Consider the following 16,177-nt stretch of genomic DNA (forward strand, 5'->3'; position numbering starts at 1 on the left):
TATCGTCAGGGTGTGTCGGTAACTGATTGCTCGTAGCACCCAAGAGACGGCTTCTAATAGCTGAGATTGGTAAATAACAAAGTATAATAACAAGCGGAAGGGTCTGGTTGAAAATTAGCTTTGCCAGTGTCGGTGGAGTCGAGGTGTTGTTAAAGCGTCCGACTTGTGCAACATCTCGGAAAAGGAACGAGATCGGCGTTACCGTAACGACCGCTGAAACTTTACCGTCCTTCTTTAATGACTGCAAAATGTAATTCGGGAGGAGTAGAAGCAGCAATGACTTTGGCCGCAGCTCTTGCCTGCGGAATTGGAACCTAGTTGATTTTATTGCTTGACTACAACTATGATATTGATTATCCACTTCCACTTTATGACGGTAGAATAAGTCGGACGGGTCTCTGTATTTTACGAACTCGCTTACTGTGCGACGAAATATCTATATATACGAATCCATCCCCATTCGTCTAAAAATATACCTTACTTTGAACTTTCATAACCGCGGAAAAATTCCACCGGATCACTCGCCCGCGACAAAAGTTCAGGGCTGGTTAGGTATTGACGGTAGATTATAATACTTTGGAAGTAAATTATTGGACCGAGAAAATTGAGCTGCGGTATTTCCGAACACGATTCCGAAAGCCGTTGTAACACACCGAATTTAGTGTTTTCAAAGTCTTCACCAACTACGTCTCGTTTCCAATTGCCAACCACTTTTTTCCCTTCTTTTCCTTTTTTTTTTTCTTTTTTTTTTTTTACTCTTCACCCTCGCTTAAACACGCCTACCTAAGTCGACTTGTAGCTACTGCAGTGACGGACGTTTTCTCATTTTACGAATTCAACAACGCAGGAAAAACTTTTCACGTATTTATTATTTTATTTCTTTATTTTTCTACCCACGTTGTATCCACCGGGCTTGAAAATTCAGTTATAAACTCCTCAAGTTTCCCAAATCTTACAGGCGTTCTGCTATAGATTTTTCTAGCTGGATCTCCAATCGTATAAAAATCTACAAATGTTTACAAATTTTATAATGCGGGTTTATAATTTTACCGTAAATCCCCCGAAGGGGATTAATCGCGAGTTGGACGAAATCGATTCTATTTGCTTTGACAACGGAATTATTGAATGCATTATTAATATACAACAGGACCCGCCATGTCAGTCATGATTGACAATATCAATTTCAATTCACTCTCAATATTGAATTGGCCAACTGAGTCATGAAACGGATTTATACGCGGAATAATTCAATCTGTGCGTCAAATTTTTTCTCTCTCTCTCTCTCTCTCTCTCTCTCTCTCTTTCTTTTTTTTCCACAACTGTTTTTTTTTTTTTTTACATTATAACCGATATTTTTACCGGTCACGAAGTTTTTCGTTACTCGAAAAGACAGCGGTTGACGGATAGGGAAAAAAACTTTGTGTGACAATGAGTTTGATCAAATCCTGATCTAGTTTCGGAAGAAGATCACCTATGTATAGTATTTTCGCCTGTGCCATTAAGAGAGAAGTTTTTCGAGTCGAGGGACGTACTTAACTTCGTTACAATTATTGCCCAACGTCATTCCCTATTGGCAAACTTTTCTCTGCAGATCGAACTGCTGTTCATTCTCAAATATATATCTGACGTACGAGCCGCAACGATGCTCATTGTCGTGCAATGTTTCTCGTCGAGAAATTCGTCGTCTGTACAACGGGGAAAGCTTTTACTTTCGGTCTACTACTAAGACTTATAATTCTCACACGCATCGGCTGGGTCAATCCTATTTTGAGTAGATCTTAAAAGATTATTTACCAAATAACGAGATCTCAGAATGAAAAAATCAAAGACTATGAAATTTGAGACCGTAAAAATAAGGAATATGTTTGTGCAGTTATCGGAATCGTGAAATAACGTATCAGTTTCAATCATCGCGATTTTTCTTTTACGATCTGAAACCCCATAACCGTGGCCATAAAATAATACTTATATACACTCCTATCGCTTCATTCGGTATATATATTATAATAATCTATTTTATACTTTTGCGTACATTTTTCTATTAGTCAAGGTAACCGGACGTTATTCTGCAATTGAACGCGATGCATTCATTCGGTGCAACGCTCTACGTAATTACTAATTTAGAACAACATGCATAAAAAGTATATTTGTGAAGAATTTAATTTAGCAAAACATATGCGTATTTTACTATAGCTTTTAACCTAATTAGTTTTCTGCTTTAGAGGAGAAAACTTATTGTTTTACTCCTGCACATACCTCGGGCTGCATTCATACAGAAGCACCGGTTTCTTTTGCACCCAAATGCCTCCCCTCGCTTCGCCGCTCCTGCTCATTTTTCCTTGCATTGCATGCAGGTATTTTTTGTGCGCATTGAACACTTCGTCAGGCCTTTTCCTTCTTTCTGTTCATGCTTGTGAGAATTGTTTTTTGTTTTTTCTGTTGTTTTTTTTTTTTCTTCTAAATAGTTGTTCACAACATCTAACGTGCACGACTAATTACTCACGATCTTAATGCATATCGAACGTGGCGGAGATCGAGAGAGTATAAAATTGTACGAATTCGTACAATGATTAGCGTTAACAAGGAGATAGCAGATATATTCTCGTGAAAATATTGATCATAGGTAGAAAATTGCGCTTTGAAACGATCTTGTGATAAAATTAGAGAGGAATAGAAAGATCGAGAGAAAAGCAGAAAGAGGAGAGGAAAATACAGACAAGACGATACGTGTACCGGAAAAGTTCTTCAATCTCACCGCGATACGTGATAGAAAGGAAGTGATCGTCCCCTTCTTACAAACAGAGATGTCGATGTTCTTCTTCCGCTTTCACAACCTTCGCCGGCAGGCCGAAGAGGCTCGCAAAAAACGGCAAAGACGCGGGGCAGGCCCCAGCAATCAGGGCGGAAGGCAAAGTGGCCAAAATTGCGGTGACGAGCCTCAACCAACTGCTGGATCCATGCAGAGCTGCAACAAAGTGCATCGTGGGCCCAGTAATCTCTTCGAACGGACCCCGCTTCAACCCAGCGATTCTCTCGACGAGATCGCCTTTCAAATTCCGAGGTATGATTACGCTGCAAATTTAATCTCGCACGATTGCCATGGTTTTTCATTTTTTTTCATTGTGCGTGGGTGTGTGTGATTATTTTTATTTTTTTTTTTTTTTTCATCTTGCTCCTTTTCCACGTTCGTGGTTATACGCGATATCTAACGCGTTCGTAGATAATCGTCGGTTTCAAAATATTAGTTGGTATCGCAATTTTTATATTTAAAAATTAAACAGTTATGGAATTACAATATTTTTTTTTTTTCAGAGGAAATGCGTGCACATTTTTATTTTTGCACTGTAGACTTTCGAGGTAATTATGGTGTATATAATATGTATACCCGGTAAAGATGCGATTATATTCAATAGGGTTAATAAGGGCAGGGGAGTGATTAGTTGTAAATTACAGTGGCGGTGAGAAATTTTAGACGGAGCTTTCAAATTGACCTGAGTTCGTTCACGGGAATTAGACAAGGCAATTTTGAACAACTCTTGTGGCAGTGACGCGTTTCGGTGTGTAGAGTACCCTAAAATTTACGAAAAAAGGCATGTGGGATAGTAGTTCAAATGTTAAATAAATTGAGAAAAGGATCCCACGTGCTTTAAGAATTGATAGAGCAAAAAGAAATCTATCGATACGCTCAAGTTTGAAAAAAAAGATTTTAATCTTAAAATCGAAAAACAAATTTTGGTAAAAAAGTGTTTGATATTTTGTTGCATTGCGTTTTCAAAAAATACATGCAAAAACACACATCTTTAGAGATTGAAAAGTATCTAAATTAATGAATTTTTCACAAGATTATTAAAGCATTCGAGAAGAAAAGTATTGAAATTTTCAAAAATTCACATCTCACGAACGGCTTGACGAAAAAAAAAATTTCAAAAATAACCAAGGAAACTTTTTTCACAGAATGCAAAGTGATGGCCAAGTTTCAGGTAAATCAAAAATGTTGGTAAATAATTCGATACGAATAGTGACGAATAATTGTACGTGTCCACAGCATTTTTCAAATGCAAAACTTATTTTTTTAATTCGCAATCTACGATTCATCGACTGCGTGGTTCAAAAGCGTCGCAGGTCTGTTGAAAGCAACGAATTCAATGAATTACGTGACGAGGGTCGCGGTCAATGACACTTTAATCGTCAGATTTATGGAAGCTTCTCTGCTCCCCTGATTTGCATGTTTGCAATTAGTTTAACTAAATGTGTACCAGACCCGAATCGAGTAGCTCTCTGAATAACAAACCGTAAACGCGTGTGTAAATAATTTCCACAATTCTGACAGAAGTGTTATGATGTAACATTGAAAAAATTTAGCTATTAAAAATTGATGTATGGATTATCTATACTTGTACGATATAGAGTGTGTAGATACTGATTACCTCGTTTTTCGTAATTCCAACGATATTCAAACAGTTATTATAACAAATGAAATTTTTCTCAGTATACGTATCATATGCATGTCCGTTTACAAGTAACGCAGAAAGCTTTTCTCGTAAAACGTTGGCACTTTCGTTAGATATATTGTATAGGCATAAAATGCTCGTGTAACTCGAGCAGCACGCAAGTGTAGCTACATGATACAAATACGTAACATTTTCAAGTTTTACGACCCTTCCTTGTGCTGCACCGCAACGACACCAGAAGCATCCCAAGAAGGTATTACACACCATAAATTACTCATGTTTGTAACACTTTTTTTAAACCCTCGGTCGCTGGAAAGAAACGTGGCTCGATAACAAGCCGCTACTCGGAACTAATTTTTTTCGCCTTTTTTCGCGTATCTTAAAGACGACTTGGTAAGAACGTGCGAATCAAAAGTAACGGAAAAGAGAAAGAAGCCTTCGAAATATCTCGAGTAAATTTTTATTGGTATCACAAGTTTATCAAAGACCTTAAACTAATGTAATAATAATGATTCCGAGTAAATTCGAGTAACACAAACTGAGTTATAAACAATTTAATAAAAAATTTTACAAGTCGAACGTTCAAAATTATTAAACTCCTACGCGCTTCATCCGATTCCAATGTTTTGTAACGATTTTTTTTTCATCCTTTCCTAAATTTATATTCATACGGTTCGATGGTTTTATTCTTAATTTCGTCGGGCGAAGGTTAAAATTTGTCGAAGAATTTTCGTAAATAGATTGATTGATTTGAAAATATAGTTAAAAATTAATCCAAATCTCTCCGGAAAGAGATACGAATTACCTGTCGTTACATTTTCCAATTCCTTCGAAAATTTTTAAAAATCTACGAGTCCAAGTGTTTAATCAAAACAATTCTTCGTCGATAATGGATTATTTATCTCACTTTTTCTCGACTTTGTTTTCACATTTTACGCGTAGTAAAAATACTCGATGGCGAATTTGAATTCTGGGGTGTTCGACGCGAAGACGACGAACGAGTTATCAAGTGGTTGGAGGGCGGTTGGGTCAGACAGTCATTCTGTGAAATTGCACGTGGTGGTTGAGCTTATTTTGAACGGGTGGCGCCCCTCAGCGGGAAAACTCGTCGATATTCAACGTATTCAACGAAGACGGACGGTGGCGCCATCGAAACAGTGTAACGGATTTACCCCGAACCGCGTTGAGGGAGCCTCTCTACTCAACCCCTGTTACATTTACCCTCCTATAATTCGGTGGGATGCTGCGGAGAAGGTATAAAAAATACAATAAAATGTAAAAAAGATGCTTTCCCGGACGGCGAGCGGCTCGCGTAACCGACCCAACCCAACCCTGGAAACTCAACGCGGTGGAAGTGAGATTGAAATGTTATCTCCGTCGTAACAATGTTAAACTTCAGCAAACCGTAAATCCCGGCTTAAACAACCGGTTGGAGATGTTTTGCAATTAAAATATACCAACCGACTCACCGATACGGAAATACTTTGTAAACTTCCGTTTGTTGGACGGTTTAAAACACGCTTTAATGACCGACGTTACATCTTAGAATTGGGACAAGATTGTGCCATTATTTATTTATTTTATTTTTTTTTTTGCTTTTGAAAATAAAATTTGTGTCGGAAATTTCAAGCGAAAGATCGTTCTAAATGTTTTTCTGATCTATGAAGAAGTTCTACGTTTGGAGAGAAAGAAAAAATAAAAATTCACCGTCTTATAAATTTTTGTTTTACACCCGGATGTAAATATTTGCTAGCCTGCATATAATTATCGTTGAATAATTTCTTATAAAATCGCTGTTTAAGCGTTTCCAAGAATTTTCGGCAGATTCTTCTTTTTTTACGGTAAGGTGATAGAAAACGATTCGGAATCTTCCGCTGATGAATTGTAACGGATTTCTTCTCGTTGATACATATGTGAATAAACTTCATTTCTTTTTTCTCCGTTCGTTGTTCTTGGATAACAAAAAAAAAAAAAAGGAATATTGCTTCTGAAGTTACACAAGATTCGATCGATCATAGCTTCAGCATTGCGGTACATGTGTATTATACAATGCATACCTATACATAGATATAACTTCTGATGAGATTTTCCGAATATACAGCGTGTCCGTGAATAATATATATTTCTGAAAGGAAACAAAAATTTCTTGTATTTTCGAGGCTGAAAAATCGTGGAACAAAGTAGGCTTGAGAAATACGTTCTGCACTTGTGTCATAAAAATTGCTTCAACAACCGCAAACGGTAACGATTAACCCGAATTTTCATAACAGCGACGAATTTTTTTTTCAACGCTAAAAGTATGCCCTTTGTTCAATTTGCTCGTGGAGTAAAAAGATTCTCCGTGCATTCAAACAATTTCCATTTTTGTTTTACCTCGAGGTAGAAAATAACGTCTAGTTTGTGATTTTTTTTTTTTTTGTCGGTTATTAAGAGTAAAAAAATCGTAAATATGCAAGCTTTCTGTGAACTTTTTGCTTATATTTCAGTTGTTTTTTTTTTTTTTTTTTTTTTTATGTAAAATTGTTTTGATCAAATAATTCAGAACCGGTTTATACTGCTACTTTTTTACTCTGCTAGCTTTTGTTTTTGCTTTTGCTTTTTCCAAGCTGTACAAGAATTGTCAACAATGTAAGTTGGTTCCGCAATCAGTGGACACCCTGTGCATACGTTTTGTCCGCAGGAGCTTGAAACTCAGGAGCTATCGTACCAGTCGCGATACTAACAACATTAATCAACCCTGGCCTGTGCATATCGTAACTATTGCAACTCAATTGGCGCGTAAGGAATTGTTTTTATACAAAGCGTATTATTTAACCTGAAAAAAATTTGACATTCGTTGATAGCAGTAGTTCTAAATTAAAAAATTCGAAAAATTGAAAGATCCGAGGCGCGTTTGTCATCTTTTAAATGCTGACCGCAGTCGTTCGAATTGCGTTTCCCGATACGTGGTAGTCGATGAAGAAATTGTTGCCCTCCTGATATGCTTTCGGAAAAAAAAATGCGAACGAAGAGTGACTCGAGAAAAATCGTTGGCGCCGAATCCTGTAACACTTAACGATAATGTATCATAGAGTGCGAGAGAGTGAGAGATGCGAATAAAGTCATCAATTGTAATTCATGCCTCTGCAGTCGGGGGTCACAACCGAGTCAATCACAATTACCTTTTATTGTGAGTTATGGATCTCGAATTTCTCGAGTGTCTTTCGAGGTTGAAAAAAACCGTGGCGAGAGTCGTTCAACTCTTTTCCCGGATCAGAAGTTGATTGAAAGCCCGAAGTGCGCGCGAAAAGAAAAATAAAACCGAGCGTTGACTCTTTCCCACAATTGTCTCCACGCCACCTTTCTACCTCGAAACCAGAGGGTGAAAGCTTTTCTCTGCATCCAATTTAAGCAGGTTCTTCGTAAAAAATCTAGACTTTTTATCAATCCCATAACGCGAGATGGTCAGCTTATTATATTTATAAGAAACGAGGCAATCTGTTGATTAATAAAAAGTTTAAAAAAAGAAAAAAAAATTACAAATACTTGAGCTGTAAACGAAATCTTTATATAATAGTTTCGAATCACTTGAAAATTACCAATAATTTGGTGCATCCGTTTAATTTTACGCTTCCATGGTTCGCTTTAATCAAAGGACAACATTTTCGTTTTTACCCCATGTGTAATGATTATACTTGTTTGAATTTCGCGAACACTGTGAACAGTTAAAGACGTTCTTGGCTCCTCGGAAAAAGATATTAAATAGCGGAAATTGGAGGTGAAACGGGGATAAAAATAAAAAAATTATAATAATAATAATAATAAACCACGTACCAAAGGTGAAGCAATTACACAGGGAACAGAGTCAAACGATCAGAAGCTACCCGTTTTACGGAATTGGATTTCCGTTCGTATATATTTTTCCCACAGAAAATAGGGCGGCTATTTGTATAACTGGTCAAAAATTTATCTTCAACTGAATTGTGGTTTTTTTAAACACCCGAATCGTTGATAATTTAGAAATAAATCAAAAACGATTACCTGTAGTATAGAAAAAAAAATATATATATATATATATATATCAACGCGTAAAATCGTTGCAAAAATATATGAAATTCCGTAAAAGCTTTCAAGTTTACGAATTGAATTCGTACGTTAAACACAATTTCTTTAACATACAAAATGTAGCTTCACTCAAGCGGAGAAACTTGATGCGTTTTACGTGAATGTGGTTGATAAAAAGTTTAGGTCTACGCACGGACCCAATGTAGTCCTGTATAAAATGATGACGTAATCGGTACATCACAATAGATTTGCTTCAATTACGTTTTCCACCACAAGAAATACAACGTCGACGATTTTCTTCCCGATTACCGTGAATCAAAATTGTACGGTCATTCGAACGAGGAAATAATTCGCAGATCTCTTTATATGTTAGAATATCACGTAATAAAAAAAAAAAATAAAAAAAAAACCAATGTTGCAAAAACGACCCGATACTTCGTAGAATTTTTCGCATCCGCACTTCTTGGGTTGCAATTTGACAGCGTGATACTGCAAAGGAAAGCCGATTTACTTTCCGGCACTAGCTTTCATTCGTTTTAGATTTACTTTTCACGTTTGACGTTGAGTTTCGTTGGATTTCAAGTACGTTTCCGATCGAACACACGATGTATGGAAATCCAGTCTCGAACAAAGTCTGTCACGCCTTGATCCCCGCAATTGAATACGTTAAGCCAGGGTAACGAAATGTCGATATTACGTGTACACCTGTACATTCAAACAGCTGCAGTACGCCTAACAATTATCATGGTTTTCCGGCGTCGTATACGTATCGTGCCTACGTTATGTACGGGGCATTCCGCGCCAAATCAATAGTAAACGGTTGACCATGACGTGTTATAATTTTGCCATGGATTTTTCATACGTTGTGCCACCCCTGAAAAGCTTTAAGAAAAATATTCAAATTTATTTCAGACACTCGTCCTTGCTCTATGAATTTTCGAAACCCGTCTCAAAAACGTTGAAATTTATTTTTATGTTACACGAAAGAAAAAAAAAAAAAACAAAACGTTGTCACGCAAGATTTTTTTTTTCGGTTTTTTAATCGTTTTTTCTATTTTCATACCTGTTCAGTCACAAATTGTGCAAGATTATACTTTACACTAAAATGTGACAGGAATTATGTACGAGTTGAAAATAAAACTTGAAATTGAATAAAAATTAATCTTCTCACATTCTGATTTTGGCGATGAATTTACTGGAAGATTTATTCTGTTCTCGAGTTGAAAAAATCCGTGTAATTTGAGGAGTTGTAAGTGTAGTATATGTCTTTGAAAAAGACACGTAAAACCATTCCTGCATTATGAATTGTCCGCAAAGCCTGGTGAAAATGATTTCTGCGATTTTTTACGAATTTTCAGGGAAATCGGTAAATTTAAATGCAACTATGCATAGTTTTTTTTTTTTTTTTTTTTTTATGAAACTTGTATATTTTGAGTAAAAAATCTACAAGCTACCGTACAATATGTTAAATAAAATGAATTATTCCTTAAGAAAAAGCTATGGATATTTACAATTTTGTACAAAAAGTAACACGAAACGTTCCGATTTCTCTAAAATTTCGTAGCAGTAGAAATATTCACTGAGAAATGTCAGCAAAGCATATGTACATATAACTTGGGCGTTTTTTCAAACTTATTTAAACAAGCCTTTGTACAATCGCTCAAATCTCGAAAATCCTGAGGTGAAAAATTTGCGTCCTTCGCAGACATAACCCGTAGATAAAGGTCAAGTCTCACTTGCGCACAAACAACGTGCATCCAGAAGGTCGTTCGCCGCTTACAGGCAGCTCGATCACCTCCGACTGGAAAAGCCGGTGACCGAAGGTGTGGGAGGAAAAGGACGAATGACGGGTCCTCGCTTTCATGCATCTACCTACGTACGTCGAAGCTGTGTAGTGATTAAATTTTATCGACCGTTCCCGAGTTTATTCCCCGGCCTTACGTGCGTGTTTGTCCATGCCTGGTTCTTGAACCGCGATGCCTTTTACGCAGCTTTTGGGTGTGAATGCGGTCTGGTGATCGAGTAGAATTTATGCAAGCGTATTCAGAAGTCTTTGCCGTTTGCACGAATTTCTTTCTTTTTTTTTTTTCACCAACTATTGACCCTTTTATTTTTCAAAATTAAAAAGAGACGTCGCAAATTATGAATTTCTCGATGACTGAAACCAGTTGATATACGGAAGGTTTGGACGCTGAAAATCTATTTTTCGGCTGTTTTCGAACCAAGGATCAAACAGGTACGAACAAAAAAGGTCAATAATTGGTAGACTTACCTTGTTCGTAGCAGATTATTTTAAGGATACTTGTCAACGTATCGAGTGAAGTAAACCTGAAAATAATATATTGTGTAAAGAGGAGGAAAACGCAATTTATCGCGATACTTTTCATCGCCGTATGAAAGGGGAAGAGTCTGTCAATCTGTCAATCAAATATTTAACGATGACAACGTGGTAATTAAAAAGGCGTGTGCGGTATATCTGTAAAAAATAGTATTCTGGGTAATAATGAGCTATCGCGGAGTGAAATCTTACAAATCTAGCACATTTTTTCATCATTTTCAAACGAAAAGAAACGAAACATCGATATCTAAGCTTTTATTGACAATTCCAATATTCTTTAGTTTTGCATTGTTAAACAGATCTTTACAGATTGCTAATATAGTATAATGTAATTTGGTGAGTAATACTTTCCGGTAATGTAATTGGTAAAAATCATCGATTAATAAATCACCGTGTAGATTTTACAGTTGTGGTATCAATTGGTTGGCATCGAGTGTTTCGTAATGTTCTAAGACGAGAATCCCAAAGCCGACAATGAAATTCATGACTGAGTTGACTTTGATTGATACAGCGTCCCCCTGATTACAGAAAAATAGTTATAACGCCATCGGATTTTCGAATTCGAAAAAGAGTCAGGTCAATCAATCAATAACTTTGAAATAAAATTTCATATCTGTTGCTAACGATTGTTTATTGCATTATTGCAGATCCAATAATTACAGGACACTCGCGTTATATGCTTGGTAATAATTTGTACCATTGAAAGCTTGGCCGGGACGCGTGAATTTGTGGTTTGAATATTCACTCCGAAGAGCGGAACGATTTTAATACCTACCGCAATTTGTCAGAGAGAATTAATTATACACATTGACGCGATGTATTATTAATGTCACAATTTTATTTACGCTAAATGGTTAGCCGTATTATTATTAATGCGATTTCACATAAAGAAATTATACGTAGAAATGTTGGGCGCAAGATATTCTCAAATTGAAAAGTATTCAAAATATTTTCTTGATCGTTTTCTAAATTTCGCGATACGCGAAATGCGAGGTAAAGTTTATGCGTAAGAATCTCGTTTATCCGTATGTCAAAGCCAAAGCCATTTCGTAAACATTGACGAAATCGGGTCAAACAATCCGCCCGGATTTACGATTAATCAGAAGAATCGACAAGTGACATGAATTTTTTTTACGAATCACGAGTGACAACGCCTGATTGAAAGGAACTAGTCAACACGCCTCGGCTGTTTTTACCGATCAATGGAATTTCACACTCGCTTACTCGGTACGAAATAGCACCAAATTTTTCCGTAGACAGTCGATTTTTCAATTCTCGAAGAAAAGTAAAATCAACGAACCATTATACTTGTGAAATCGAGGTTAAAAACAGGCGAAGATGAAGTCGATATACGTATGAATTGGTCAAGTTTTTTTTTACTAAAAAATTTATATCGAGCTTGAAATTCACAACATTGAAATTAAACGAACACGCTTCGTTGAAAGCTTTCGAAGAGGAAGAAAAAAAAAGGGCAAAAATATAACGCAACTGTCACACAAAGTGACGAAGAATCGAATTGTTTTTCTTTTTCAGTTAAAGAATCGTAGACCTGATTTACACTTTCACCTGTATACCTGTAATATTCGTAACTACGTTACGCAACGCCGAAATAGATTTGAAAAAGGCGTCAAAGGGATGAAATTTTTTATCTTGTTCATTTCGCCGTTCCGTCTTTTTGGCTCCCCCGATAATTTATCGGACGGGCAAAATTTAACGACACAGACATCAGTCTGGATGACGAGGAGGACGGAGACATAAATTTATACCTAGGCGTGCGAAAATATTACCCAGGTGCTTATGATAATATACTCGTATTGCTAACTCCGACCTAGAACCGTTAGTTTTAGGTACCATCAATAATACGGACACGCAACAAGTTACCTTGTGCGTAGCTTTATGTGTCGAGCTTTCGAGGATCGATAGCTTAACTGAATTCCGCCCGCAGAGCTGAACGCAAAACATCATTGCTACTCGCGTTCTGCGATTAACCGATTAATCGATGATTTTGGTTAATCGAAGTTGTCTCATAATAATTCAGCGAGTCAATCGTTGTATGAATCGAAACCGTCGATTGATCGATTAATTGGAAAAACGATCGATCAAAGCATTGATTGCTACGCCGAATCTCAAAGGAATAAACAAATTCACTGCAATTGTGCGATAAAATGTATTTTACTTTTCTTTTACCAACGTTTTTCGACCCACTAATCGAGCCTCTAACTATACAGTCAAATTAATTCCATTCTAATTTCGTCCAGCGCGATGTGACGGATATACTTATAACGATTGAATATCCGATACAGATCCTAATCTTTTCAACAGCCATTTCCGAGCAATTCGAAAAATTAAGGGAGTCACGCTACTTGGATGTAAGAAAAAAAAGCAATTTACCACTAATTAAATAAATAGTTACCGTAAAAAGATCAAGTACAGTTTTCGTGAGTATTATTCTTTTTAATAAAAATCGAACGGTATATCTTTCAACGAATTTGAAAATTTTTTACGATACATTTAACAAACGATAATTTTTTTCCTCGCTTGAAAGCATATTTGCAAAGGAAATGTTTTTTCTCTACGGAATGAAGGCAACGTTGCCTCGGGAGTTTAATTAGAAACGCCTTCAATTGTCGATGCAACAATGCACAGTGGTAGAGTATTAATTTATATTGTTTTAATTGTACCGTTGATAGCTTGAAAATTCCTGCAATTGCAGCGATTTCGCGGACCTGATATTTTCTTCCTCAAAATTGCACCTCAAATGAGGCGAATATCCGCTGACATCTACTGTTCTTCGGACAAAGGACTCTCCTGGATATGGTCCTTAGGGAAGCGTCGGAGTATCTGGATAATCTCCGATGTAACGAGGCTCTTTATTCCCACCGGAATGTCTCGACTACACGGGTATAGCGGCAAGTTTTCTATAACGCATCTATTTCGTTACAACTGCAGCGTGTTATTCGAAATTCATTCGCGAATTTGACACCTTTAGCAAACCGATCGTCAAACGTACACGTATTAAAAATATTATATATAATATGGAAGGTAATTAATATTGGTTAAGAGTATACATTTTGAAGTGATTTTTGAAACACAAAGCGGAAAGTTACGAATATTGATGGAAAAAAGAAAAGAGAGAGAAAATTTTGTTTTATATGTATAGAATTCTTTGAAATTGGGTCAATTAATTACAGTACAAGTAATCGCCTAGCTCGAAAAAACGGAAATGCATCTAATATTGAATATTTTGTAACTAGCAGAAGTATGTGAATAATGTTCGATTTGCACGGTATAATTGAAACGCGAAACTCTGTCTGAATAAGAAAAGTCTCGTGAAATATGCAATATCAATGATATATATATGTGAAGTTGGAAGGCTGTACAGGAAATGAAATCGTAATATACAATTAAAAACCATTTTTCACGACACGGTTCACCGAACGATCGATCGGACTTTAATGTCTATAAGGTTACGACAATAACTTGCGAGTCGTTTGAAAAGCAAATGTAAAATCGATGTATCGAAGATTATAAAAAAATGAACCTTATACATCTTGCAATGAACCTAAATCGGAAATACAGCAAAGTTATGCGTATTTGAATATTGAGATACGTCATCGACCCGTCAAGCTTGTACAAAAGCACAATTTTATTATTTGCGAATAATTCTTTTTTCACTCGTTCTTAAAAAAATTCAACTTTAATCGGGATCCAGACAGCTTCAGAGCTTTTCACCGCGTTCAGTAACCGCTTTCAAATCTCCCGAGCATATCCCGAGCCGAAATTTAGTCGTCGCTTGCAGGTATAGGTTAGGAAAAAAATTTCTAGCCGACCCCGAAGGTATCGGGTTATAGAAGAGGATCGTTAGAAGGAGAACGAAAAAGAAAAAACAGAAAAACGAAACGCGAACGACGCAGTTACAAGACTCAAGTGCGCAGCGGTTGATACCCGCCACAAACAACTTCCCAAACGAATGGCGTGTACAAAACGACTTGTAATACACACGCAGCTGCAGAACCCCGAGCCAAAATGTAGAATATAACACAGGGCAGATATCCTTTTTAATCAAGCGTATTGTTTATTCATCTGATAATCAGGGAGCTGCCTCCGAGCTCTCCTCCCCCCCCCCCCCCCCCCTTGCCCTTCTGTTTTTGGAGCTTGCGCAGTTTTTAAGCTCGGCGTCGGCGGCGCGGCGTCGGCGCCGTTTAACTTTTGGCAAGAGCCGCTAGTCGGCGCTGAGACTCGCGCGAAGCACCTCGTGCTTCGAATTTCACACCTAGAAGGGCGAGCGCCGGTGGTTTTCCTTCTCTCCTCTCATTGTCAGACTAATCGGCGTCTCTCTCACAACTCGGCGCGCGATTCGTACGACTGACTGAAAATCCGTTGAAAAATAAAGGATTTAACAAATGGATAAAGATGACGAACGGATTAATAAATGAATAGATAAATAAATAAATGAATGAATAAATAAATAAACGCTGTGTTGTTCACGGGTAAGGTTTAGAAAAACTAGTAAGAAAGTAGAGTTTGTAACGGTGAGGTGAATAATCGACTAATCGACCAACGGATTGTGGGGAGTGAATTTTTTAAGGTATTAACGTATCAACGAATCGATAAAAACACGTGTGTGCCGGATCGTCGATCGCATCTCTCGGCTGTTGTGTCGACTTTTGCAACACTCGGCAACTCGTTGATACGAAAAAATGCAATTTTTAAAAAGGAAGTGTCGCTGCCTCGTAGTATTTGCGAGTTTGCGTCGGTAACTGACCGCAAACTGTGTGCGATAACTATTTCTAACGGGTGATCCGACGGTGCTTGACTTACGTAGAAATTTTTCGTGTAATCTTTGCGTTGCGACGAGAAGTTTGCCGGCGATCGTAAAACGATCCGTCCGACGATGCATCGAGTGTTGCGGAAAGGGCGGGAATTAAAACTGTTGCGATTTTTAATCCCTCGTGATTTTCGTTAATGCAAATAACACTTACCTGGCATACCGTTATTTTTGAATGTGTGCGTTGTTTTTTTTTTTTTATTCTTTTTTTTCTGCATTTCTCATTCCGTTAGAAAGAGTGCGGAATACAATATTAAAAACGAAATGAAAATAACACAAGTGTAAAAACTGATAGCAGCTGTGCGAGACACGTTGTAAGAAGGTGACTTTCTGTCGAACAAAAGTAAAACAAAATTATATTAAAATGAAAGAAGAGAAACGAACGAACAAATTGATCAATTAACCAGCGGTCTTCTTTTTTTTCTTCGAAATTACGAATTTATTTCAATTAAACTTCTCGTCAGTAAAATTTTTTCTTTTTCTTCTCGAGTTCCTGGTACGAAGTGGAACGATCTG

The 16,177-nt window shown here is 37.1% G+C and overlaps 1 protein-coding gene across 11 annotated transcripts in view; it reads left to right on the forward strand.

Annotated features, from left to right (window-relative positions):
• Positions 1-16,177, forward strand: part of LOC107219769 (potassium channel subfamily T member 2) — a 170,721-nt gene that overhangs the window by 84,363 nt on the left and 70,181 nt on the right. The window contains exon 3 of one of the 11 annotated variants that reach the window (XM_046732158.1): positions 2,803-3,061. The exons of the other annotated variants lie outside the window; for them this stretch is intronic. Within the exon in view, the coding sequence (XP_046588114.1) occupies positions 2,805-3,061 (257 nt within the window). The 5' untranslated portion in view covers positions 2,803-2,804. The remainder of the gene's footprint in view (positions 1-2,802; positions 3,062-16,177) is intronic. 11 annotated transcript variants of the gene reach the window in all.

This window comes from Neodiprion lecontei, chromosome 2 (assembly GCF_021901455.1).
Source record: "Neodiprion lecontei isolate iyNeoLeco1 chromosome 2, iyNeoLeco1.1, whole genome shotgun sequence".
Lineage (NCBI taxonomy): Eukaryota > Metazoa > Arthropoda > Insecta > Hymenoptera > Diprionidae > Neodiprion > Neodiprion lecontei.